General features: G+C 36.1%; 1 protein-coding gene across 6 annotated transcripts in view; it reads right to left on the reverse strand.

Annotated features, from left to right (window-relative positions):
- Positions 1-2,645: 2,645 nt before the first annotated feature.
- UBR5 (ubiquitin protein ligase E3 component n-recognin 5) overlaps positions 2,646-27,961 on the reverse strand; it is a 136,807-nt gene continuing 111,491 nt past the window's right edge. For 3 of the 6 annotated variants that reach the window (XM_042972880.1, XM_042972882.1, XM_042972877.1), the window contains exons 42-59: positions 27,683-27,756; positions 26,327-26,499; positions 26,109-26,222; positions 24,876-25,096; positions 23,335-23,455; positions 23,142-23,246; positions 20,243-20,486; positions 18,679-18,790; positions 17,965-18,109; positions 16,765-16,895; positions 14,822-14,882; positions 12,347-12,522; positions 12,037-12,121; positions 10,491-10,646; positions 10,027-10,140; positions 8,441-8,585; positions 7,108-7,193; positions 2,646-3,271 (exon numbers count right to left, since the gene is read on the reverse strand). In XM_042972880.1, coding sequence (XP_042828814.1) covers positions 3,059-3,271; positions 7,108-7,193; positions 8,441-8,585; positions 10,027-10,140; positions 10,491-10,646; positions 12,037-12,121; positions 12,347-12,522; positions 14,822-14,882; positions 16,765-16,895; positions 17,965-18,109; positions 18,679-18,790; positions 20,243-20,486; positions 23,142-23,246; positions 23,335-23,455; positions 24,876-25,096; positions 26,109-26,222; positions 26,327-26,499; positions 27,683-27,756 — 2,476 coding nt within the window. In that variant the 3' untranslated portion in view covers positions 2,646-3,058. The remainder of the gene's footprint in view (positions 3,272-7,107; positions 7,194-8,440; positions 8,586-10,026; positions 10,141-10,490; positions 10,647-12,036; positions 12,122-12,346; positions 12,523-14,821; positions 14,883-16,764; positions 16,896-17,964; positions 18,110-18,678; positions 18,791-20,242; positions 20,487-23,141; positions 23,247-23,334; positions 23,456-24,875; positions 25,097-26,108; positions 26,223-26,326; positions 26,500-27,682; positions 27,757-27,961) is intronic. The other 3 variants (XM_042972881.1, XM_042972878.1, XM_042972879.1) reach the window with 2 other exon arrangements.

Raw genomic sequence — 27,961 nt, forward strand, 5'->3', positions numbered from 1 at the left:
TATTACAGCCCAATGTTTGGTGGTATGGAAGAAATCCCCTACATACACATATGTGCATACACACATGAATTGGGTATCAGAACCCTTAATGACCAACTCACTTGCTTGTAACCATACCTTCCACAAAATTGTATAGCCCAGTGTTTAGGAATGCAAGCTCCAGAATGCCTAGAATCTTTTACTCCAGCACTTATTAGCTGTGTAAACTGGAGCAAGTTGTTTAACCTGTGTCTAGTTTTCTGTCTGTGAGGATGGCAGTAGCCCCTATCTCAAAGGATAAAATGAGATATTATATGTAAAGCACTTGACAAAGTGCCTGGCACACAGGAAATAATAAAAGGAGAAATTTCATGTTGCACAGTCCTAGCAATGCAGTTAATTTTTTTTTGAACTCTAAGAGGTAACAATTTGCTTTATCTTGAGATGAATAGACAAGTCACATTTTTAATACATCTCTACCTTAAATGATGTTTAGAGGAGAATTCATCTCTGTCCATGCCTACCCACTTAGGTTAATGTAAACACTGAAAATATCACTTGGGATTCTGTTTTAAGAATGAAGATTTCTGTACTCCACTTAAGGTTTACTGAATCAGAATGTGATTGAAAGGATGGGCAAAGATTAGGAAATCTGCACTAACAAGCTCTACCAGGGAATCTTAGGCATAAAGTACCATGAGAACTACTACTTCACGGGAAGATCTGTTGGAGTTCAGACCTAGAAATCACTGGCTACCTTTAAACAGACAAAAATAATCATCTTAAGTACTAGTGACTGATACCATACTATTTAAAAACTCAAGTCTGTCTCAGTAAGCTACTATTATACTGGATAGTCAAGATATTCAGATGATTTAATGGAAAAAAAGGCAAAAATAGGAAAACATTGAAAACCCCTTGGTAAAGTTCATTCTTGGTCTTCTCTTCCTAAATTTGTTTTCAATTCTATTAGATTTAATCACTAAACAAGACCAAAAGAGAACTTTATTTTACATGACTTTATTTTCCATTTAGAACCATTTTATGCTTTACTTAAAAAACAAAACCAAAAAAAAAACAAAAAAAAACAAAAAAAAACTCACTCTGCTTTTAATAATCCTAAAAGCATTTAACCAAAATCTTGATTTAGGAAGACTTAAGACATTGTGCATTATTTTAAATATTTTCATTCTTTCAATAACTATTAAAAATAAGTTCACAATTAGGGTTTCAAATGTCCTAATCATATCTAGTTTGTTTTCATTTAATATTTTATCCCATCATGTGCATACAGAAGTTAAGATGATAAATAAATTTTATCTCTTTCAGACACACTGATGATAATTAGCTCTTAATCTAATTACTATTTCATTTATTCAGAAATAGCATTTAGACATAAAAATCAATGTCTCACTTTGTAAAATAACCTTTGGTTAATTTACACAAATCTAATACAGCATGTTGTGTAACTTTTAAGTAATACAATGAGTTTCACTACTATCATTTTAGTTTTTAATATTTGTGTCAGCAGGGCTGAGAATATCACATGGTTCAGTCTTCTGCAGGAAGTTATATAATAAAAGCATAGTGCCTTTGAACATGAAAAACATCCCAAAGGCTAGGAGTCCTCTAAAGGAATTGAAAGGTAGAGATTTCAGAGAATTTCTCTCATTTTCAATATGTAAAGTGACTAGTTTTAAGTCACCTTTTGAAGACTTAGTGAAGAAAACAGTGTTCTTTATGCCATTGAGTAAAGCTACTAAAACCATAAGAATTTAGAGATTGGTACTAGGCTACATAATTAATGGGTCATCAAAAAAAGAACCTGTCACTTAGTTACTAAGTATAAGTGAGTGAGTTAACTTCCTATGCCAAGTAAGGGTCACACTTCACGTCCCTCATTTGTAAAAAGAAAAGGTGGCCTGGCCAGTGCCATTCAGGATTCTCTGCTAACTGTAAAATGTGGATTAATTTACTTCTCTTTCTTATAGTCCATGTGTATATAAACTTTCAGTTCTTTAAATCAAAAATTTTTATGCACACAACCATGTTGGTGTATTACCCTTAGTTTAAAAATGTACAACTACATAAATAAAAACTATTGTTTCTTCAATATTACTTGACATTTCTTCTGTAATTTCTTTATTTAAAAAAGTAAATGTAACAAGATACTTAAAAAAGGCTAGATACAAAAGTAGTTAAGCTGCTCACGAACATTTAAAATTTTCCAAAATGTATCTTCAATAATCATGATCTTATAAAACATTTTACAGTTATCAGAAAGTGCCCAGGCTGAGTTTACATAACTGAAATACCTTAGTACAAATGTCTAGTTAGAACTGAAGTGCAGTAACCTCCTGACTGACTGCTCATTGAAATAGGGATACAAAGAAAAAAAAGTTGATTGTGATAAAGTATTGTGCATTGGCCCCATCATATGTACAAAAAAAGTGCCCTTACTCAAATGAACAAATTACATGCAAAATATTAGTGATATCATTTAATATCCTAGAGCTCAATGCAGCTAAAATAAACCGCAATAAAAGTGGTTTTCATAGGTAAAAGTGATTTCATCTCTAAGATCTGAATGTCCAGAACTTTTTACAAGTTCCATATACATGATAACACAATTGCAGCCAACCACAAATTAAACACCATAAAAAAAGTTAAAATGAAAACACAGAACATACTTAATTTTTTATTTTGAAATTCCCTATTCCCTCTATACAAGAACCTTTGCTGAAACACTTTCCACAAAGGCAGCAGTGAATTTTCAGAACATTTTACATTTTTCCCCTCAGCAAAAAGATAAATCACAGTGTAAATTATGTTGTTCTGCTGTCATCTTTGGCTGGGGTTAGACCCAGAAGTTGTTGACTAGCAAACCATTATAGTCAAATGTTGCTAGTGCTCCTCAGGCCTTTAAGCTACAAACTCAGCAAGGAATGTTTGCATTTAATCTCTTTAAGGTACCACCAGGGTGTGACAGCATTAACTTCCATAAACTTTTATAGACAAATGGAAAAAAATCTACAAAATTAGCTAGTAATATTACACAGCAATACACACTTTTTATACTCTACACAAAACCAAAATTCTTGGTCTTAATGGCGAGTAGCAACTTCTGTTTGAGAATCTGTTTAGAGGAATAGAGTGGGACGTAAAGTCGAGAAATACAAGTGTTTGCGGTAGGAAGATGTTGGTCATCTGGTGGTCTTATTGTGATTGAGGGCATAGGCTGAAATCCTTCTTCACTGGCTGGTAATGATGGGCTTGATGTCCAAAAGTAAACCTAAACAGGAGTATAATAATTACAATTTTGGCTTTTAATATAATAACATTAACTCTGCCAACATCTACACAGAACCCTATTCTTAAGGTAAAACCTACAAAGGGATAGGATTTTGAATGGGGTTTTAAATTTATTTCTTGCACTGGGGCGCCTGGGTGGCTCAGTCGGTTAAGTGTCTGACTTCAGCTCAGGTCATGATGTCACAGCTTGTGTGTTCAAGCCCTGCATAGGGCTCTGTGCTGACCGCTCAGAGCCTGAAGCCTGCTTCGGAGTCTGTGTCTCCCTCTCTCTCTGCCCCTCTCAAGAAAGGTTCAGGGTCAAGAGAGAAAAAAGTGTCAGGTATGTAGAAAAGTGACTATATTTCAGGGCCTCAGTTTCTCTGTGGGCCTTTCTAGTGGTTAAATTCCACAAAGTATCGTTTAGTGGAAATAGGGCACAAAATCTCTAAAGAGAAGTTCAAAGACTCAGTTTATGGGTTCGAGCCCCACATCAGGCTCTGCATTAACAGCTCAGAGCCTGAAGCCTGCTTCAGATTCTATGTCTCCCTCTCTCTGCCCTTCCCCTGCTTGTGCTCCTTCTCAAAAATTGTTGAAAAAAAAAAAAAGTCTCTTATAGTTTGCCTCTCTATTTTTCTTTCCCTTCCTCTTATGATCCTCTGTTAAGTTTCTTAAATTCCACATAGAAAAGGTTTTTTTAAGTAATCTCTACATACAACATAGGGCTCGAACTCACAAGAATGACATGTTCCAGCAACTTGAACCAGCCAGGAGCCCACAGGCAAACTTTTTAATAAATATAGTACGATACTATATATTTTCCTTATGATTTTCTTAATACAGTTATATGGGGCGCCTGGGTGGCTCAGTAAGTGTCCAACTCTTGATTTTGTCTTAGGTCATGATCTCACAGTTTGTGAGATCAAGCCCTGCATTGGGCTCTGTGAGAGTACGGAGCCTGCTTGGGATTGTCTCTTCCTCTCTGCCCCTCTCCCACTTGTTCTCCCTCTCCCTCTCCCTCTCAAAAATAAATAAAAACTTAAAAAAAATACAATAATGTACAAAATATGCGTAATGCACTGTTTACTAATATAAAAACTTTAGTAAAATTTTGGGGGGAGTCAGAAGTTATACTCAGATTTTCAACTGTGCAGTAGATTGGTGCCCTTAACCCCCATAATGATTTGCTTTCCCGAAGAATGGTTTTATGAGAAATCTTATCTAATTCTCTAGAAGGGGCAGAAAAAGAAACTCTAAGTGTCAGGTCTACAAAATCTTCAAAGAACTTTACATATATATGTATATGTGTGTGTGTTTATTTTTGAGAGAGAGAGCGCGCGCACACGAGCAGGGAAGGGGAAGAGAGAGAGAAGGAGACACAAGAGTCCAAAGAAGGCTCCAGGCTCTGAGCTGTCAGTACAGAGCCCAATGTGGGCTCGAATTCATGAGCCATGAGATCATGACCTGAGCTGAAGTTGGATGCTTAACTGAGTCATCTAGATACCCCTGCAAAGAACTTTAAGGACTGGAAGATGCTCTAGAGATAAAGCTGGTCTAATCTACTCATTTTACAGGTAAAAAAAACAAAGTTAATGTAAAATGTTTCTCCAAGGTTGTATATGGCTAGGTAGGGTAGATAACTACCATTGCTAGAAGAAAAGAAATACTACAGGACTTTTCAGAACTTTTACTAGTGAACTGTGACTCTCTAAGAGGAGGATAAACTATGTGGTCTTACCCATTAACCCAAAAACCCTATAATTTGCAAGACTAGTAACCCAAGGAAGAAGAGTTTGCTCTGAATGGTCTGTTATATTCTTATGTCCTTTAGTTTTTCTCCTCAGCACATCAGGATAAAACCAACAATTGTGAAGCATCCTTCTCAAAAGAGGAGGGGGGAAACCCCTTGATATAATGCTTAAGCCCTGTAAACAGGAGTGACCCTCAAATTAAAGCTGTTAATAGGAAATCCTGAGGCCCTTTACAAAGGGAGATCTTTCATTTTAAAGACTGAATAGTTAGCAAATTTTCTTCCAGTGGAAGGCAGAAACTACAGTGAAATTTAACTTGACTGACTGGACTAAGGATACATTAGGTTTAAAAACAAAGTTAGTACTAGGGAATAGTTTAAAAAAAAAAAAGTCCATTAGAACCTTAGAATTTATACCAGATAGCCAATCATTTTTTTTTTATTTTTATTTTTTTAACATTTATTTATTTTTGAGACGAGAGAAACAGAGCATGAACGGGGGAGGGTCAGAGAGAAGGAGACACAGAATCTGAAACAGGCTCCAGGCTCTGAGCTGTCAGCACAGAGCCCGACGCGGGGCTCGAACCCACAGACCGTGAGATCATGACCTGAGCCGAAGTGGGCCGCTTAACCGACTGAGCCACCCAGGCGCCCCAGATAGCCAATCATTTTTATCTCTGTTTTTGATAGGTCTTACTGAACCGATAATGGGCTCTTAAAGAAACAAGGTAACTGAATCAAAAAACTGAGTACAGGTGGTCCTGAAACCATGCACACTGGTAGAGACTTTAGGGTCCACAATATTGGGAAAGTTGAATTATATGGAATCCACCTAGGGAACAACCGAAGTAGAAATTACCAGAGTGGCTAAACCAAGAACAGAACTAGCTAAAAGGACTACTGAACAACTTGTTTCACTATAGTGCAGAAATACTGGAAGACTCCTGGGTCCATTTAAAAATTAAGTAGTGCTGGGCACCTGGGAGGCTTAGTCGTTAAGTTAATTAGCATCAGACTTTGGCTCAGGGCACGATCTCATGCTTCGTGGGTTCAAGCCCCATGTCAGGCTTTGTGCTGACAGCTCAGAGCCTGGAGTCTGCTTCATATTCTGTGTTTCCTTCTCTCTCTGCCCCTCCCCCGCTCATGCTGTGTCTCAAAAATGAATGTTTAAAAAAATTTAATGAAAAAAAAAAAAAAAATCAAGGATGCTAAATGCAGACTCCCCCACTCCAAAAAATAAGTTACTACTGAGCTGGAGATAAATGGGAAACTGTCAAGTTTTGTGCTTTCCCACACACTAACCATTTCCCCTCTCTCAGATAAAATTGGAGAATATATCTAGACACTGGATTTTTAAAAATATATTCCACAAGAAGTATGGTTGTCAATTACTAAGAACTAAGGCTGGTTTGATAGGGAAGATGTTGCAAAGAACCATGAGGAATATGGCAGAAAGGATCTCTGGAATTTTCTGGGTAAGGAACATCCCACAAATTTCTCAAATAAAGTCTAGTGAAGACTACCTTTCAAGACTGATGGACAGGTTGATTTGGTTATGGATATACTCAAGGATAGACCTAGATTCCACTGACTTGGTAGGCTTTCACTATGATCAAAGTTTATATGATCTAATTTATGATTCTAATAATAAGTAGTAACATTAAAATCACAGACTTAATACATATCATAAGCTACTCTAAGTACACTATACAGATAGCAATCAAGATACTATTTAGAAATTTTGCAAAGGCTTGCCACTGGTCAAAAGGATTAAGGATATATAAAAGGAGCAGCCAGCATAAGTAAGCACTATAGGGAAAAAGAAACATTTGTCTCAACAATCAACTGGTATTTTCTTCTGGGACTAAGGACAGCGTATCAATAGCTAAACGTATTTCATTCTGCTTACAGCTTTACAGGTTTTCAGTTCTGGAGTAGAAAAACCAAAACTGCCTTATATTTCTGACCTTCTATAATTTTCCTTAACCAAAATTAAAATGACCAACCATTACAAACTTAAAAGGTTATCATACACAGTATTTTAACATTTCATATTTTGTTTTGCAAATTTTGTAAAAATTTTAACTTACAAGATCTTGTCGTTCTGTCATGCTCATTTTCTCTACTATTGACCAGAACCAACGCTTGAACTGCAAGAGCTTCTCAGCATTTTCTCCTATGAAAAATATAAATCCAATATACTGTACCAATTATTACTTTAAAACACTGCTTCTTATAAAAAATAGATACAGAACTGTTATTTAGGATCAGGGGTTTAATTCCTAATATAGGAAATTAGGACCATTTGCATAATGTGAAACTTCTATAGTTCATTACTCAATCCTGACTTAAGATGACCAAGAAAAATGGATCATCAGCCTCAAAATTGATAATCAATACTTTAATCCTACCTGTTGAACTCACACCAGTGCTTCACAAATTTTAATGAGTTTACAAATTACTTGGGGATCTTTTTAAAATACAGATTCGCATCCACTAGGTCTGGGAGAAGGGAGGAAAAGAACTGAAATTCTGCATTTCTAAAACACTTCTAGATGACACTGATGCTGCTAATCTGAGGATCATATATGGAGGGTCCTTAGGTATTTATTTTTCCCTCTTAGGTTTTTGGTTTGTAAATGAGACAAATTCTCATCTCACCAGTATTGAAAACTATACTAAAAAGTAGCACAGAAACTATTTTACAATGAATCTATACGTTGTCAAGCATGAAGAAAAAACAAAATTTAACTTGCTATAATTTAGCTGAAGCTGTTTGCAAAATATGAAAAAGGGGGAAAAAATCAGTGCCTTCACGTAGGCAATAATTTTGGACTATAGGTGTAATCCTTCCATAAGGAATTTCATGGCTTCCAGTGTCTTTATGGTATAGTCACAGCTCAAATTCTATTCCTAGGCCACTTGAAAATGAAGTGTTACAGAAAATCAGGCGCTGAAGGTAAATGTTATTCTAGGACGAATATCACTACCTCTTGTTATTCTTTCTGGATTTTCCATGTGTTTGTATGTTATTAAGTCTTTGTAAGTGAGCTCTGGGTCCACTTCTACAGAGCAAACACCATGCAGTCAAATTCTTTAATTAGAGAGTCTAAGAGATTAGGAGGAATTGGGAAAGGCCAATAGAACTTTCACATGGATTATATTTTCTTAGTATACAAAATCCATTTACATAGCTGCTCACCACAATGAAGTTTTACTTGTATTCAATCTAAACCATATACTCTTTAAAACCTAGAAATGTTAACCAAAGATTTAAGAATAACCTAATGCTAAGCCATCATAGTTCAGTAATATCTTAAAAATGTACACAAAAAGCCTTGAACACCTGAGTTATACAGCATTTCTAAACCCTGTAAATTTATCAAGTGTATTCCTTAAATAAACATTCACAAAATTTCCTACCTGATTCATCGTTGAAAGAGGTGAAACTGATCAACATTTGCACATTAACTTCACCACAGCCATTTACCAAAAGTCTAAAATCTTCTGCTGTTAAATCTTCTAATGAATTTTTGGGAAGCACATCCAGTAGACCTTTCCTCATTGCCTACAGAATATTTTAAAAATTACCTTTTTATTACCCTGAGTACTTTATTTTCCATGTAGCATTTTTTGTTGTTAAAGCCCAATATCTAACTTTAGCAGCCTAAGAATAGTAGTTCTCCTTTAAACCAGAGAGAAATAAAATTAAGTATTTTTAAATTGACAGATTCAAAAGAGAGGCAGAGGGGGGAGAAAAGCCATCATGAATAGGCAGGCAATAGGTTCAAAAGTGAAACCATATTGTTATACACCAGGATTTAACTGAAATAATTTACACATTAATAAAATAGGCTACCCATGAAGAATAGCTTCAATTTGTCAAACATGCTATCCTGTCACATGCTATGAAAAGTACGACAAAAGAACACACACTCAAAATCTAGAGGCTCACTGAGAAATTACAATGTGCCATGAACTGTTCTTAAGCACCTTACATGTATTAATGCATTTAATTCTATCCTCATTTTGCAGAAGAGGGAACCAAGGCACAAAATACTTAAGTAGTTTGCTAGTGTCATATAACAGCTAAAGAGTGTTGCAGCCATGATTTGAATCCTGACAGTAGGACTTCAGAGCCTGCACAATTATTCCCAGCACAGAGATCAGAACACCTGACAAATACAGCAGGCCTGATGTTGCTCTTTAGAAGGCTCTCCTGGAGGGGGATGGTCCTTGGCTGGCATCTGGAAACTTGGTTTTTGGAATGTTCCCCCTACATTACTGATACGGCTGCTCTGAATGCCTGGAGCAATGAACCCTGCTGTGCCAGCTTACCTAGACTATTTGTGCAGACAATGTGACTTATGATGAACACATGCCTCTAACAGTCTCAATTTCAGTAATCAGGGCTGGCTGCATAGGCAGAAAATGCTTACAGGACTGGCCTCTAATATAAAACCTGAGCTGTGACTCTTAAGCAGGCTTCTCTAAACACAAACACTGTCCATGTGTCTCTAATTCACTGTTGGAGGAAAGAAGTACATTCTTTGCGACAACCCACAGCCCCAGAGAGAGAACTTTGGAAGCCTGCACCTAGATTCCTCCAGATTTGGTTTGATGTACTTTTTCCCTTGCCGGGAGTCCTTTTGCTACAATAAACCATAACTATCAGTACTATTGCCTTGGAGTCCTTCAAGTCAGTCGCCTTCAAGTATGGGTGGTGGTAGGACCCCAAAACAGTAGTCATTTCAGTTCCACAAGAATCGTTTCTGAACTTTTACTCACCAAATTGACTTTGATGATCATATAGTTAATCCAAGTAGTTTTACCCAACAGAAGGTGAATGCTTGGTCTGGATTCAGGTGTAACTTACACTGTACATACATTAATTTGGTTTAAAAATTTTAACCTTTTATAGGCAAGCTGAATACACTCTGAAATAGTTTACCACATGAAGACACAAATAGCCTCATCAGATCAAATAACACTTTTGAGAAAATACTCACATGTAATGGCTGTTCTGCAACTACCAACATTCTGTGTTCTGCATATTTCCGCACATATTCATACACATTCTGAGGAGTGACTGGTATATTTACACCATTAGGAATAAGTTCAACCTGTAATAATTTAGCACTGCCATTTAAAAGCAATTTGGTCAAAGCAGTAGTAAGTCTACAGTTCATAAAATAATTCCCTGAAATTCTAAAATCTAAACACAAATTGCTGACCAATATCTAAGGGATGCAAAAATTTAGGCCTAAATAAGCACTAAAAACTACTTTTCAGTCTGTCTCATTAACCCTCCATCCTTCTCTCTATGCCTGTCAGTCTAGTGTGTCTTTTCTCTGCATGTTTGTGTGTGTGTCTCTCGCTCTATGTCCCCATCCAAACTGTTTCTGTATAAAATAAGCACAACAGACTAACCAAATTCTCTTGCCAGAATCAGAAAGTTACATATTTGCTTTACCTGTCCTCCACCCTCTTCTTTACACAAGTCAATTGCAAATGCCAAATCCATTGCAGAGAAAACAGCATCAGCATCTGAACTCTGAGAAGCGAGGATAAGTTGCCGTAAACTCTCATACATCACAGGGTCAAAAAAAGCAAAATCATGCCAATTGACCTAAGGAAGTAATCATATAGAACTCAATCATAAAACATCTTCACTACAATTTTATCTAATTTGAAGGTATAAAGAATAATATTCCACTAAGTATATTAAAACTGATTTAAAAAGATAAAATTTTAATCTTTGGCTCTGATAACATATTTAATTTTCAAGGTATAAAAAATGTAACATGTATTTTGGAAAAAAAAAAAAAAGCCAGTAATGGAGGAGTTTAAGTTACAAAATAATTTGCAAAAATCCTGCATTAATTATTAAACAATGATTATGCTAAGCAGCTGGTCCTTAATATATATCCTATTTAGTCTTGATTATAATAAAATAGATTATTAATTCTAGATGATGAATCTGATGCTCAAAGGAATTCAATAACTTGTTGACAGTCATATCATTGGGTTATACTGGAGTCTATTTGATTCCATGATCTTTTCCATAAACCTCGTTAAAGAATCCACATATCAACATTTCTGAGCTGTTGCTGAGCTTTAAACCTAGTTCTTCTTTGGACAAGAACATTTAGCTGGAATATTTTAAGAATTCAACAGGGTCAGAGTTAAAATACATACATGTGTGTGTGTATACATATATATATATATATATATATATATGTATACACATACACCCACATACATATGATATGCTGTATTAATAGAAAACTATTCATCAGTGAATGTGATTTAAAAAATCGACTACAGCTTTAACAGTGTTAATTTGTATCAGATGTGCGATATACATTGCTGGAAAAGACTAAAATATCTCATTGTTTTGTGTCGAGTAATTTCTTTATACTACCTTTAAAACACTGGCAGTTACATTTTAAACCAAAAGCTGCATAGTTGGTATTATACATTAATTTTAAAGGATGTGGTTTTTTCCCCTCCTCCCAGTATAAAAAGAATGTGCAGGCAGGCAAACTATCAAAGCATATAAGGAAATTAAGCTAATTCTATCACCCAGAGATAAAGATCAAGCATGCTATGCTGGATTTTCTTACATTCTTTTGTCCCCCCCCCTCCTGTACATCTTACATAGATTTTTGAAGCCAACAATGCTCTTTTCAATAAAATACTACTACTACTTCCACTACCACCTGTTTGAACAAATAATAATCGTTAAAATCTATTGAGCACTTACCAGGCACTATATAGTTTTACCATTTTCTAAATGGGAAAATCTGCGATAGGTGTCAGGGGATTTGTCTGCAACAAGATCCAGGTCTGTCAGACACTGTCAAACCCACCTGTGTCACCCACTCTACTATGCTATCTCCTCCATGTATTGAGATTTTTTTTTCCCATGTCACTAAAGGTTTGAAAAGGACTTATAATGGCTATAAAAGGAAAATTTTGCAATTGTAAAAGCAGTTAGGTTCATTAAAATCACTTACTTTCCTACCAAGCAACACTTTAATTACATGTCTATTCAATGTAATAGGACATAGTTCATTCTGTAACAGACATAGTCCAAGAATCCTAAAAATAAAAACAGGGAAATATATTTAAATTTGAAAATAATTCTAGAACATATATAACCCCACACATACATACATAATATATATACAGTATTTTGAGAAATTTTCTACAGCCTCATTTCTAATCAGTATGAAATAGAGCATATACACATTTTAAAAACTGTTTTAGAAAAGTCTTGAACTGAAATTTTATAAAAATTCAAATGTAAGATTAGGGTTATTTTACCTGCCAATGTTTCTGAAACAATTCAACCTTGCTTCTGTATTTTTGCCAGGCCGTGGAGTATAAAATCCTCTTTTTCCAGGTTGGTAAAACAAAGGGGCATTATCGTCACCATCATCTGTATCGTCTAAATCCATATCTACAACACTTCGACTAGAACCATGACGCTTTCGGTTTTCCTAATAATAGAATATCAGAGATTAAGTCCCCAAACTGATTTTTAAAACAAAACATATAAACTAGTGTTTGAAATGACTAAAGTCATTTCTAAAGTCATTGAAAGTGAAGTCAGGCAGGTAAAGCAACATTTAAATGTAAATAAACTTTTTTTAAAGTTTATTTTGAGAGAGAGTGCATGCACATGGGGGAGGGGCCCAGAGAGAGGGAGAGAGAATCCCAAGCAGGCTCCATGCTATCAGTGCATAGCCCACGAGGGGCTCGATCTCACAAACTGAACTCTGAGATCATGACCTGAATTGAAATCCAGTTGGATGCCCTACTGACCCACCCAGGCGCCCCTGTAAATAAACTTTTAAATTCATCCTTTCAGAACTGTGGTACAGGAAGCTCATGCCTGTTAAATCCTTCTCTGTCCATTTAAAAAAATCACTAATGAAAATGGTAGCTTCTTTCCCCTTAATTCCTCAAAGATATTTGTGCTGGATACAGAATTCTGGATTAACTTCTTGAGAGACAGACTGCAAGCAGGGGAGGAGGAGGGAGAAGGAGAGGGAGAGAGAAGGAATCCCAAGCAGGCTCTGCACTGTCAACACAGAGCCTAATGTGGGGCTTGATCTCATGAACCATGAGATCATGACCTGAGCCAAAACCAAGAGTTCGATGCTTAACTGACTGAGCCACCCAGGTGTCCCTGGATTGACAGCTCTCTCTTTTTTTTTTTTAATGTTTGTTTATTTTTGAGAGAGAGAGCAAGGGAGGGGCAGAGGGAGAGGGAGACACAGAATCTGAAGCAGGTTCCAGGCTCTGAGCTGTCAGCACAGACCCTGACATGGGGCTTGAACCCACAACTGTGAGATCGTGACCCGAGCTGAAGTCAGATGTTTAACCGACTGAGCTACCCAGGTGCCCCTAGATCGACAATTCTTAAAGCACTCTGAGGATGATGAACCACTGTCTTCTGGCCTATACCAGTTCTGATGAGAAATCCATGGTCTTTCAAATCAGTTTCTCTATACATAAGGCACTATTCTTTGCTTAGTTTTACAGCAGTTCGATGATAATATATAGTTTTCTTTCACTTTATCCTATTTAGGGTTCACTGAGTACCTTGAATCTATAAATCTATGTCGTGTACCACATTTGGTAAGTTTTCAGTTACTGTTTCTTCACATATTTTCCTGTTGCTACAGGAATATCTCTTCTTCTGGATACTCTAATGACTTGGATGTTTGATCTTTTGATATGGTCCCACAGATCCAAAAATTGTTCTTTTGTTCAGAATCTTCTCTCTGTTCTTCAGAGTAGATAATTTCTATCTACAAGTTGACACTTTCCTATCATCTTCATTCTGCTATTGACTTATCTGGCGAATTTTTTTCTTTTAGATACTCTTTTAATTCTAAACTTTTCCCTTGGTTCTCTTTTAAAGTTTCTATTTCTCTGCTGTGAACCTCCTCTTTCAGTTCATTAGTGTTTGTCTCATACAGTATGAGATAAAATCTGTGGTAGTTCATCTTGAAGTTGGTATCTACTGGGTCTTTTCCCAGGAAAACTGGTTGGTCTTTCCTGGCTCTTTGTATTTTGGAATGCCTCCCGGGCCTTTTAAATATTATGTTGTGAAACTCTGGGTCTTGTTAAAATGATAGGGAGAATGGTGATATTTTGCGGTTTTAGGAGGCAATCAACCTGGTTAGATTCAGACTAAAATGTCACATCTATGTGCAATGATTCCAGTAACAAATTTTCACAGTCTTTTATCATACTGTTTGGGTCTGCCCAGCACCATCTGTAATAGTCTGGGACTTGGACAACGGTTTCATACCACAGTTTAGTTCTCAGAGCCTTTTCTATCTTCCAACTATGGTGGGAGTAAAAGGGAATCAGCTTACTCTCGTGCCTGAAACAATACCGCACCAGCTGTTTTTCAAGTTTTGACTTTCCTCTATAATCAGTATGCTATTGTCTACTTTTTAGAATCCTCAGGCAGTTCCTTTTCGCATTTTGTTCAGTTTTTAGTTGTAGTAATGGAAGAGATAAGATTATACTGGGTTTGCTCCACCTTGAGTGGCAGTGAAGTTCTCAGGTAGCTCAAGAATGAAATACATCATGTGCTAAAAAAGCCTTCTTTACTGCTCTCCTCCACATGTCTCATTTTCTCTGCATCTTTGGCACTCAATTCTTCCTTAAGGAATAAGCCCTAAGAAATTCATGACATCTCTAAATTCAAGCTTAATTCAGGCTGTGCTAAATTAGAGTTCCAAGTGCTTATTACTAGCACATGTACAAAATATCTCTTACCTGTACCTTTTCTGAGGAGTCTAATAATCCAAGATCCAGGATACTATCAGCTCCATTTTCCCTAAAAACAAACAAAATAACCTTTCACATTCCAGATAACTGAAACTTCTAAAATTCAGTGTAGAGAAACATGCATTTGAATTTATAAGAATTTATAAATACATTTAAAGTTTTGAAATAAATACCTAGGGCACTTACTAGTCTTAGTGCATATGTAAGAGCAGGGAAGTCAGTATTATATACACACAAAAAACAGATTTTACATGTGTGATTCAAGATAATGAGATAAAGGCTACCTGGTTTAAGACAAAATAAATGCAGTCTTCACAGGGGGACTGAAGATTAGGCTCACAGGGAGCATTATTAAGAGAACAGAAAATGTTCAGAAAGCAATCACAATGGGAACTGAATTCCTTAGTGTGTTTAATTATTCTAGAATACTAATAAATTCACTATTTACTTTATAAAGCCAGCTGAAAGCAGTCTTCAAGTCTTCTACTGAATGCAAGTCTTTTACTTGCATTCAGTAGAAAACACTAATAATGCAAACCTTACGTATGTTTAAGAAAGATTTTTATAAAATTTATTTATTGATTTACAGAGTACACACATGAGCCAGGGAGGGACAGAAAGTGAGGGAGAGAGAATCCCAAGCAGGCTCCGCCAAAGTCGAGTCCGATGCCTAACCAACTCAGCCACACCCAGGAGCCCCTGTTTATAACCATCTTTTTATCAAAATGCACATTCCTCAAAACCTTTCCTATAATGGGCTGAGCTCTATCATGGTGTTGATTACGTCCAGAGACTGGGAAAAGGAATGAAGAAACAGTACATAAAAGCCCAGAGAAGGAAAAAAATAATTAACAGTAAAGAAAATAAACTTCTAGCAATGGTCTTTTTGCTTCGACCATTCAAAGGCTATGAAACAGATAAGTGGCTATTAAGTTTCAGTGCTTAACCTACCCACTTATCCATTTCTTAGGACTATATCCAATCCAAGTTCCTCATGTAAAATCATGACTAGGAAGAAAAGACAGAAATTTGCATCTAAAATAACACTTTGGGGTGCCTGGGTGGGTCAGTTGGTTATTAAGTGTCTGACTTCAGCTCAGGTCATGATCTCATAGTTTGTGAGTTTTAGCCCTGCATTGGGCTCTGTGCTGATAGCTCAGCCTGGAGCCTGCTTCAGATTCTGTGTCTCCCCTTCTCTTTGCCCACCCCCCACCCCCACTTGCGATCTGTCTCTCTCTCTCAAAAATAAACATTAAAATGATGGGTATTGAGGAGGGCACCTTTTGGGATGAGCACTGGGTGTTGTATGGAAACCAATTTGACAATAAATTTCATATATTGGAAAAAAAATAAATAAAAATAAACATTAAAAAAATAATTATTAACATTTCAAAGCCAAACTGGATATAAGAGTGGCCCCAGAACAGAAGGCACCGAATAAGTTTGGCATATCTTCCTGATGTCACCCTGGGAAAAGAATTATTTAGCTGTTAGATAATTTTAGGTTTTACAGTAAAAGAAATATATTACACAACAGAAAGCAAAAACTTACAGGAATTTTTAAAACAAATCAGAAGTCCTAAAAGAAATTTCATGCTTATGGCAAGAACTCAGGGACTACACACCAATTCCTTGAAGTATCTGGCCTCTGCCATCAGGGGTATTCTGGTAGAGAATTTGGGATGTACTTCTTTCAAGTAATTTCTAAATTTCAGGTATATAAAAGATTTTTAGAGCATAAGTCACGCTAAAATTCTACCTTTCTAATACATGTGAAACTCAACTGTCACTCGTGAATTTTAAGCCATCTCTTCAAAAAACATTTAATGTCATGTATTTATAGTATAAATTTTATTTTTAGGATGTAGTGCCACCATATCTTAAAGTAGTTGATGTTTAAACTGAAATACCTTCCCAATTATATACTTTACCGTCCATGTGCTATAATGAGTTCCATGGCTTCATCCACTCTTGCTCTCAGAGAATCTTCACTTGCTAGAAGGAGAAGCAGCTGAGCTGGGGATAATTCCAACAGCATGCCGGTGATTTTACTTGCAAACGCCTGCAAACAATGAGCAAATGTTACTTGCCCCTACTCTCTGAAACCTCTTGTCAAAATCAACAATCTTTTATCCCCCCCCCCCCCCAAAAAAAAAAAAAAAGGGAGAAAGAAAATTAAGAAACCTGGAAACAAAACATTTCTAAACCAGTAAGGCATTTTATTTAAATGAGAAGCTTAATTATAGAGAACTTTGGTAGTCTTGTTAAAGCTAGTTTAAAATTTGTATGACAAGCTTTTATTTTTGATATCCATGAGTAAACACACAAATACTTGATTTCCATTTTTTCTCACTACAGAGAGGCAGAAACATTTCTTACATGTAGGGCAGAAGAAAAGAAAGGGAGGGAAGAAGTAAAGGAGGGAGATGAAAGATGCCTATGTTTAAGGCTAAGGATTTACTGAAAGAAATATGTTATGTATAAAGACAAACAAAAAAGCACTAGTTTATGTTTCATATTATATGAAAGAAACCTGACAGGACATTCAATATAAAAATCTCCTAGCAACAGGTAACAGCAATAAAGAAAGTACAGTATTTGCAATGTTTTAGCTACAACTTGTTAACAGATTAAAAAGTCTGCTTCAAAAGGTAACAGTTTGTACAAATAAAGGTACAAATTGAATGCACAGATCATTCTTTAGCACACAAGGAACTTCTCAGGTAGAAGCCAACTTAACATAGGTAGAAAAAACAAACCTCAAGCTACCCTCCAGCACATTTTGCAGCTTTCCCTCTTAAGCTTCCATTTTGTTACTACAGTCCTCAACCACTTGAATGGCCAGTAGCTAACAACTTTTTAAAATACCAACTTTAATCCAAAAACAAAAATGAGGGCGCCTAGGTGGCTCAGTCGGTGAAGTGTCCGACTTCGGCTCAGGTCATGATCTCACAGTCTGTGGGTTTGAGCCCCATGTCGGGCTCTGCGCTGACAGTTCAGAGCCTGGAGCCTGCTTTGGATTCTGTGTCTCCTTCCCTTTCGCTGCCCCTCCCCTGCTCACACTGTGTCTCTCTCTTTCAAAAACAAAAATGGCACAGCCAGCTAAGAGGGACTAAATGTACCATACATACTGGTTGCATTGCTTGCACTCGGGGATAAAGTCTCTCTCCAAGTGCCTGACGATGTGCTGGCAGAGGATCAGGATCATCACTAGGATTCCCTTCAGAAGCTGGTCTGAAGGGTCTAGTGTCAATGGAAAGCTGTCTTCTAAAGTCTCTGAAAGAAGAACAAAGCTATTATAATTCATCTCCCTTGTCTGCAAAATAACATCAGCACAACCAGTACTAGAGATGGAAAACCAAAGCATATAGGCAGCTCTAATTATCAAGATGGTAGAATGCTTAATAGACGATGGTTGGGAAATAAAGGTTTTCTAGACATTAATACTCAAAAATCTATAAATTTGTAATACATAGTTCAATTTGATTCTAAGGGAGTAGGACCATAAAATACCAGATTATCAAGAATCCACTCACATTTCCTAGAAGTTTTAGTCCAAATTAAATGCCACCCACCCTAATACAAAAATTAAGGTTTAAATATAATATAATTGCCACAATTAAAATTTTAAGACAAATTCAGGAAAGAATGATAATTATGTAATTTCAACTGCCCCTGGGTTTTTAAAGCAGAATATTTTAATAACAGTACAGTTACTATACATATACCCAAATACTAAAACTTTTTCTAAAAAATAGTCCATAATTGAGATCCTCTCATTACAGGCCTACCTCCAATTTCATTCCCTAAGGTGGTATTCAATAAAAGATACAAAATTATCTCACCTATCTCGATCTCTCCGAGAACCTGCTCGCAAGCCACTACTCCTCCTCATTTCCCTTTCTCTCTCCCTTTCCCGATCCCTCTCTCCTCTGTTCCTTAATCTCTGCATTAAACCTGAAAGAAAATATAAAACATAGTTTGTTTAGATAAATGTAAATGAAACTATTTTAACTGTCAAAGTTAATGTGAGGACATGAGACCAACTTAAGAACATGACAGGTGAAAATTACCTCCCTTAACATCTGTTAGTACCTTCCACTCATTCTCCCTATGGTTTTGAAGGCTAGGGGTAATTATATAGAATGTACTTCGCTCGTAATAGATGTTCGATCAGTATGTATTTAATGAATTATGTCACAGTTGTGAAATGATATATAGCAACTGGGGCTGTTAGCTTTACCATAAATAATGCTGAAGTTTCGTATGTGATTAGAGTCAGATTTATTTAGTTTTGGGCATTAAGCAAAATATAGGCCACCCAAAACATCAGCTACTATTATTTTCAAAACCTTAACCATAAGCCAGAGTATGGTTTCCGAAAGAATGTGCAGGAGACAGTGATTTCTGAAATGTTATGACTTCCCAAGGCTCCCTCATTCACATCTGCCATTTTCTTTTTATTGTAAGACTATAGAAAGTCAAACGGTAAAACTAATGATGAAAGGCTGCAGGGCTCTCCCCATCTTTTCATCCTCAATCCTTCCTAGAGCTCATCGAGCCTAGTCTATGGTGGCATTTTTCAGAACTCAATACAACAGCACTACAGCCTAGGTGAAATACAGGATTTTCTTATTAGTAATGCCCTCTCGCTGAATTATCCACCTATGAAATGACAATCTTCTGCCCCTTATTTATATGAATCCCCAATTATACCCACTTAAGGCATCTGTCATTTTCACAGATCTTTTTAATTTGAAAATTAGGTAAGAATCCTAATCCCAAAGTGCTGGTCCTCAAAGAGGTAGAGCTTACAGTAGGATATTAATAAAGAAAATCTTATTACCAAAAAAACAATGTCTTGTTAAATTATACAGTGAGGTTAGTAACACAGTCAACCAATCTACATTTGGTTGCAAGCTCTGTGTCTCGTTGGGGACCAGTATCAACTCTGCACATTGTCCTTTGAATAGCACTGCTCTAGAGAAAAGGATTTTCAGTATCTGTACTAATTAAATATACAGGGGTGATGGAAATAATGTAATGTGCTCACTGAATTTTTCTGTTACCATAGAGCTTACAACTTCCCACTCCTCAAAACATGTAACAATTGAGAGGAGAAACTCACTAGTACCATCACAAACATTTATGAAAATATGGCAGTAAAAGAACAAAGTCCTAAGCTGTTGACTAGAATAGGTTAAATAAGAATAAATCACTAATCTAGAATATAATTGTATAAAAATGGAAATGTGCAGTAAAGTTCTCCCACTATAAATACATTTATAAATACATTTAACTGTGACTGTAATTGTTTTTGCTCCAATAAGAATGTTTTTTTCCTCTCAATCCCCTTCACCAAGTCCGTCTATCCAAATAATTTTTATGATGTTTATTATCTGTACTTACTCGTATGAGTGCCTTTGTTGGCATTTTGGATACAATCTAAATTTGGCAGTTTTTCATTTGACAAAAAAGCTTGTGCAATGGCTGTATAAAAACTTCGTGCTACACCACTGCCCTCTCCTGGTTCATCCTTAAATGTGACTTTTACTCGGTGCACAGCCATTGGTGTAGTAGCACATCTTCGACCAAAGTGATTGTTAAGCTGCCTCATGGTCTGCTGAATAAGAAGATCTCGATCGCGATCAACCTATGAAAACACCAGAGAGTAGTAAAGTTCAATGTTAGAGACCACCTTGAAATTTTCCTATGTAAAATCTGAAAATGTAATTTTAGCTTCCTGTTGACAGTTTAACTACAAAGTAATGTGGATTCTTAGAAGCTTGTACGTTCCACATAAGAAACATTCTAAAGCATACAGGAATGTCCTGCATTAAATCAGGATAATGGAATTAAACTCAATTCTAACATTTTCTTTGTTGTTGTTGTTTTTCAAAGTTTTATTTATTTATTTTGAGACAGACAGAGCACAAGCGGGAGGGGGCACAGAGAGAGGGAAAGAGAGAGAGAATCCCAAGCAGGCTCCACTTTGCCAGCACAGAGTCCAACCTGGGGCTCGATCCCATAAAACCGTGAGATCATGACCTGAGCTAAAAACAAGAGTCAGATGCTTAACCAACTGAGCCACCCAGGCGCCCCCTAAATTCTAACATTTTCTAAGTAAGTTCATTGGAAAACAGCAATCTGTTCAATTTTGGAATATACTAGGATCAATTCCAAGTGAATCAAAAGTATGTGTTGTGTAAAAAACAGCAAATACTAGAAAACATGGGATATTCCTTTGGTGACAAAAAAGCACAAAGTATAAGAAAAATGACAAGCTGGGAAAAGCAACTGGTGCCTTCTATTACAGACAGGTATTCACGAATAGTATACATATTACTGTTAAGATGTGTTTCTAAAAAAATTGAGAAAAACTTAATAGAAAATGGGCAAAATGTACCAAATAGTTCACAGAAAAAGTAATATTCTTAGACATATGAAACAATGTTTAACTTGCTCATAAGAAAAAGCAAATTAAAACTACTCTAAGATGCACATATTGGACGGGCAAAAATCTAAAACTCTGACAAACTGCTGGCAGAACTATAGAGAATCAGGCATTCTTGTATTAATGTTGCAAGTGCAAAAATATGTAACCATCAGGCAGAAGTATTTTCCAGTATTTGCCAAAATTATATACGCATATGCCCTTTAACCCACGTCTAGGTTCTATGTCTAAGAATCTCTTTTTTGTTTAAATTTTGTTTTGTTTTATTTATTATTGAGAGAGCGAGTGAGCGTGAGCAGGGGACGAGCAGAGAGAAGACACAGAATCTAAAGCAGACTCCAGCCTCGGAGCTGTCAGCACAGAGCCCAATGCGGGATTTGAACCCTTGAACCCATGAACCCATGAACCCATGATCTGAGCTGAAGTCGGACTCTCAACCAACTTGAGCCATCCAGGTGCCCCTAAGAATTTCAAAGACACACTTGCCAAAAGAAAAACACACCTAAAGCTATTCATCACACTACTATATGTAACAGCAAAAGATGAGCAGCTGTAAAAGGAAGACAGAACAATGCTCTATACAGCGATGGCTTTACCTCTGGGATGTACTGTTAACTGGGAAATGCAAGATACAGTAAAATGTGTAGCACACTCAGAGTCAGGAGTAGGGGACACAGATGGGCAATGAATTATATGCACGCACATACACGATTGTATTTTTTTTTTTTAAGGAGGGAGGAAAATAAAACAACAAAAGAACAAAAACATGAAAGGCAGAGGAGGGACATGGTGAAAGAGACAGAAATGGAAACTAGATTTCCCTAAATATATCTTCTTCAGTAGAGCTGATCATGCACTATGTAGATATTTTACATTAATAACAAAACCAAAAAAAAGAGAAAGCAATCCCTAAAAACTGAAAGCAAAATGAAACAAAGACCCTGGTTGTATGGAAATTAGTAGCAAAACCACACTAAGAAAAATTATTTCAAATGACTTTAAAACAAAGCAATTGGACTACATCTCTACTTGGATATGCTAACAAAACCCTGCAAATCTTAAGCTCTTTTTGATAATTATTTTGGGGTGGTAGTGTTGATGTTGTGATTCCAAGACTGCTATGTACATGCTGTAGGGTAAAAGCAAATGAGTACTTTTATTAGTGTTGTTGGGAAGTTGGATATTCAGTTTGGAAGAAAGGAGATAAAGACTAAGAGGTGGAAATAAAACAACCTCGTGATCCTAAATCGTGAATTTGAACTGGAAATATCAGTATGTACTTAGGATATAATTTTTTTTTAAAGGAGAATTTCCTAGCTCTGTGCGATGAAAAGACCTAGAAACAACGACCAACCTAGTAGGTAGTGAGCAACCCTACAGCCCAGAGTATAAACTCAAAGTACCTTTTTTCCTACCAAAAGGAACCAGGGCTTCTTGAAGAAATGGCTGATCTAAGGTCTGTGACAGGATATACACAAGATGAGACATACCAAAAAGTAAGGAAGTTATCAAAGATTACTGGAGTCCTGTGAAAAGGACTGAGGAGCCAAAAAAGACTCAGGACTCCCACTACCCAGAGACCACTGGAGCATCAGTGGAAAATAATCACCTTAATGGAACGAAGGACATCAAAAATGTTAAAAAACAACAACAACAACAAAAGGCTGAAAAATTCATTGATCATCATGAGATGTTAGGAAACCAACTGTACTACTCTAAATTTGGTGATTACCATTTATTTAAATTTTTAATTATACAACATATATATCCCTAAACATGAAACATGGTCGTTATAACAGTTTTCAAACTTCATAAGTGACATACTACATATATAGTATTAGAAAATCTAAATACCTTTACCTCTAGTGATAAATCTCTTGACTGCTGGTTTCTCAGTTTTTCCATTTCTCTACGGAATTTTGATTCTTTTACCTCAAAACCACCCAATTCGGTTAGGATCTTTAAAAAAAAAAATGCATGACAGAATTATTCTCTGACGTATGTTCTTATCAGGCAGAACAGAATTAAAAGTGCTCACAACACATACTGATCCAGGTTCTGCTCCAACATCTTCCATGAACACCCTGCCGAATAGTTCCAAAGAGAGGCGCCAGCGTCCTAACAGCATATCGTGGGAAATAACCATTCCCATGAAGCTACACTGTGGCCTGCAAGAGGTTTAAGAGAAGAGGGGGGAAGTAATTTGGCCAACTATAAGAAGCCCCTGGTTTTTGGTCAATGACAGTAATTTAGTTGGTTTTTTCATATTCTGAACTCTTCATAGCACTTCAGTCCACATCCTCTCTAACAGAGAATCTTTTTATAACTACTCATTCTTCACAGAACTTCTCATTTTTACTCCATTATTCCTTCTGTCCTTTACATAAGGATACATCTCCCAGCTGCCTTTTATCTTCAATTTTACCTCTTCCCCTAAAGTCCAGGGTCCATCTACATTTGGAGGATTCCCAGATCCCTCTCTAGTTCAAATTTCCACAACAGACCAGAATTTCCACAACAGCCCATGGGTTGAATATACCCATGTCCGTGACATGTAACTCCCAACTCAACACGGGAAAATTGAACATGGCTTCTTCACTTCAATGCCACTGCCTCTTGATTTCTTTCAGTAGTACCATCTATTTCCCTACTGCACAAACTTGAAACAAATTTTAATTTTTCTTTCCCCTGTTCCTCCTGAGTGAATAAGTACTTCATGAGTTTCTCTTCCTTTCCATAATTTCCTAACTCATCCCCAAAGGCAATATTCTACACTTCAGCCCCCTTTTACCACTAGCCAGAACCTAGTAACAGTATTCTAACTTGTCTCCCTAACTCTAATTCTTCTCTCCTTCAATCTATTTGCTTCTACACATTCTACACATCTCAGCACAAGCCATATTGCCTCTGGAAAACTTGGGCCACCCCAGCCCACAATTCTTCCTTGTTTTTTATGGTTGTTAAACTGTGTATATAAGATGCATATAGCTTCCTAAACTCACTTAACTCCTCCTAAGCAAAATTAATTATCTGACAGTATAACCAAAAAACAGCATAAAGCAGAAACTCAACAAATCATTAGGTGATTAACCATACTGAGCCACAGTATGTATATGCTAGCGAATTTTTATTGGGAAAGCCAAGAACCTACCTCTTGCAAAGTAATTACTGACTGTGAACCTGGAAAAGAAGCCCAAGCAACTGAGATAGTCACAAATCTAGAAAGTTCTTTCTAGTCATTCACATGGTCCTCTTTGCTGAGCTGCTGGTAACAAGTCTATAATTGGCAATCTGACATGGACATATACTTTAACTCAGTACTGAACATTAAAAAACACAGTCAGAATACCCTCAATAAAAGAAAATCAGAATGTCAATCAATGACTAAAGTCACCAAAAAAATCCAGAAAATTCAAATTTAATATTTAAACATCTGATTATAAACGAGGAAAACACAGAAATAAGATTACGGTTAATTCTATTATTTACATACAAACGAAATTTTAAAATACCTAATAAAAATTCTTACAAGAATTATAGTATCCATAAAGTAATGCAACAGAAGAACTATCTCTACTTAGCAAATACCTGAAAGACGTAAGAGGTGGCCCTTCACTTTCAGTCAGTCCTATTTCTGCTAGTAAACTGCTTTTCAATTGTGCAGCAAGATCATGAGCAGATGGCCCTGGTTTTGAACTTTCAGCTTCTTCTGGCACCATATTCTGTTCTTCCCCTTCTTTTTTTTGTCGATTTTGCATGTTCATTACATTTTTCAAATTGGCAGCATAAGACATTTTAGTTGGAAGGACCTGTGAATTTTTACATTTAAAAGTTACACATTAAAAAAAAAAAAAAAAACTCACTAGATTTCCTTTTCGACTTACTAATATTCCACAGAAATCACACGGAAGTTACGTAATTCCTTTCTGGTGTTTCAACTAAAAAGATGCAGCCTGTTTCTTTTCTCTGATTCCCTGGGCTGACCACCAGGAAACCACCCAATGCAGTTTCAGTGCATTCACCACAGTAGCCTCAGAGAGCTTTTAAAGGAATCTCTTTACCTGTGGTTACTCAAATGTCTTACATATTTTCAATATCTGCAGGACTGCACTCTCCTTTATCACTTAGATAATAAAGAAAAAAATTCTATTCAACTACATTCAGTGCCTGCTCTTAAACGTTTCATTACATTTTCACTAGAGAAATAGTATGGATGGTATAATTTTAGGCTCTCAAATCAACCTTCTATCTAAAAACTAGATACGCCACTTAATTAGTTGTGTAATAACAGACATTCCCACAAGAAATGTATGTAAACTCTGCAAGCCTCAATTTTTTTTACCCATAAAATCAAGATAAAAATGTTTTCTACCCAACATGGTTATAAAGATTGAGACAGAATTATTCAACAAGTCATTATTAATATTACCTTATTTATTCACATCCTACAGTCAAAAAGAAAAGTTTCAAGTCAATACTGTGTACGCTCATATATAAAAAGATATATTCACATTATATATACATTTAAAGATTTTAATTTTCAGCAGCATTACAACATTCAACTCTGTGAAACAGGCAAAACACAAAAGGAAACTGCCATTTTACAGATGAAGTCACCTGATAAAACAAGTTAGTATCAAGGCAGGCTAGTGACACTGATGGAATTCTGAAATTATATGGAATTATGACATAAGGCAGGAATTTCTGATACTTAACATTATTTGAGGCAACACAATATTCTGGATTAATGCATTTCCAAAACTCTAGACACTGGGATAAGTCCTCACAAATATTATATTGTGAAGATCTTTACTATCTTACCTCAAGGCAGTTTCTATCCACTGTAACCTCCATTAAGCATTTCCCACTACTGGCAGATGAAGAATAAAGACCCTGACTTGGACGGCCAAAAAGATCCTCCTTTCTAGCGTTTGGCTGGAATTTTAACAGAAATATTCTAGTTACACTGAACACTTAAAAAAAAAAAAAAAAAAAGTCACTTAAAAAGAAACCTTCTAAGACTAGTTTATTTAAATCACCTGCAACAGATGTGGCTGATCAGCCAAAGGGATGGCTTCAGCCAGAGGCACTTCAAATGGATTTGGGGGTATACATCCAAGGAATGTCATGGAGTCTGAGCGTCGGAAAAATGGATGGTTTTGACCAGTTTCTGCAGGAAGAGAGTCATCATCCTTATCATTCAAAGTAGCACCTAAACATAAAGAGATAAAGTATTTGTTTTTTAGAAAAAATTAGTTATTGGGGAACAATAAAAGAATCTTAATCTGCTCAATCTGAAATTCCTGTTCCCTCTTTACAAAATTTTAATGCCACTCAAAAACAATAGTCCAAAATTTTGATGGTATTTTTATGTGATAATTGAAAATATTAGCAGTTTAAAACGGTTACAATGGTAAATTCTATTAGGTATATTTTAACACAACAATAAGACTTTTTACAAAGTATTAGGAATAACAAATATTGTTTCACTTTGTACTGGACAGACATTTCCCATATCCTCTGTCTTTCTAGAAGATTCAGACCTGAATATAGCTAGATTCCTAAGCACATTCAGGATGTGGCTCACTGAGGAGTCTAAAAGGAGGAGATGGTCAGGAGCTGAGATATGAGCATTTGTTTACTTCCAAGTTCTGCTTTCTCTACAAAACAAAAATGTCTGGGCATCTCCTTCACCTCAACACTAAGTCAGCACAAGAACACCATCTCCCCTTAATGTAATACAACTTTCAACAGTAAGCTTACAGTACATGCTGTAAAAATAGTGAGCTATGGCTGGGTTTCAAACAACAGCAGTTATGTCAGTTGTCTTTCCCTGGGCTGAATAAAAGCACTAGTTGATAATAAGAAAATAGGCAAGAGGACAAATTTTTTAAATTCTACTTCAAAGAACAGCTAAAAATTACAAAGAGATTGCAGAAGACCCCAAAATTTCTTGAGTTTGGAATATTTTCTTTTTATTGCATTTAATAACTGTTAAGATTTTTCATATTTGGGAGTTATAACTGATATTTCTCATTTTCTTGACTAAATATATCTTGCACCAATATCAATAAAGGTTCTGCTAAGACTTTAAAAATGTAGTACTTACACACTTAAGAATAAAGGTAAACATAAAACTAAAATGCAAAAGGTACAAAAACAAAAAATACTGACTGTTAACAAGTTCACTACATTTCTTTAATTCATCCTTATTTATGAAGCAAATAATGCAAGGATATATAAGGAAAAATGGACAGAAAATGCAAGAAATGGGACATAGAGAAGAAAAGAGAAATTCCCACCCAGACAGAAAATAATGAAGTTAAAAAGCTTGAAGGGGAAATACTGAGGCAGCCATTTCTTGAAGTAGATTAGCAGATTTTCTGTACACTAACTTTGATTGGTGTCATCATCATTTTCATGTTCTGAATCTTCATTATCAATACCCAGTTCCAAGAGTTCTCGCGTCCTTTAAAAAGACAAGTGAGTCATTTTATATGAAGTATGGAGCAAAGGTGATGGGAACTACAAGCAAAAAAGCACTGAAAAAGTCAGTTAAGTATCTAGCCAATTTCAAACACTGTGATCAAGTTTTAGACTTGGGGAATGTTAGACTGACCAGCCAAATTATACTACAATTACAAAAGAGGCTCAAGAAAAGCAAAAGGATAACC

The sequence above is a fragment of the Panthera tigris genome, chromosome F2 (genome assembly GCF_018350195.1).
Source record: "Panthera tigris isolate Pti1 chromosome F2, P.tigris_Pti1_mat1.1, whole genome shotgun sequence".
Lineage (NCBI taxonomy): Eukaryota > Metazoa > Chordata > Mammalia > Carnivora > Felidae > Panthera > Panthera tigris.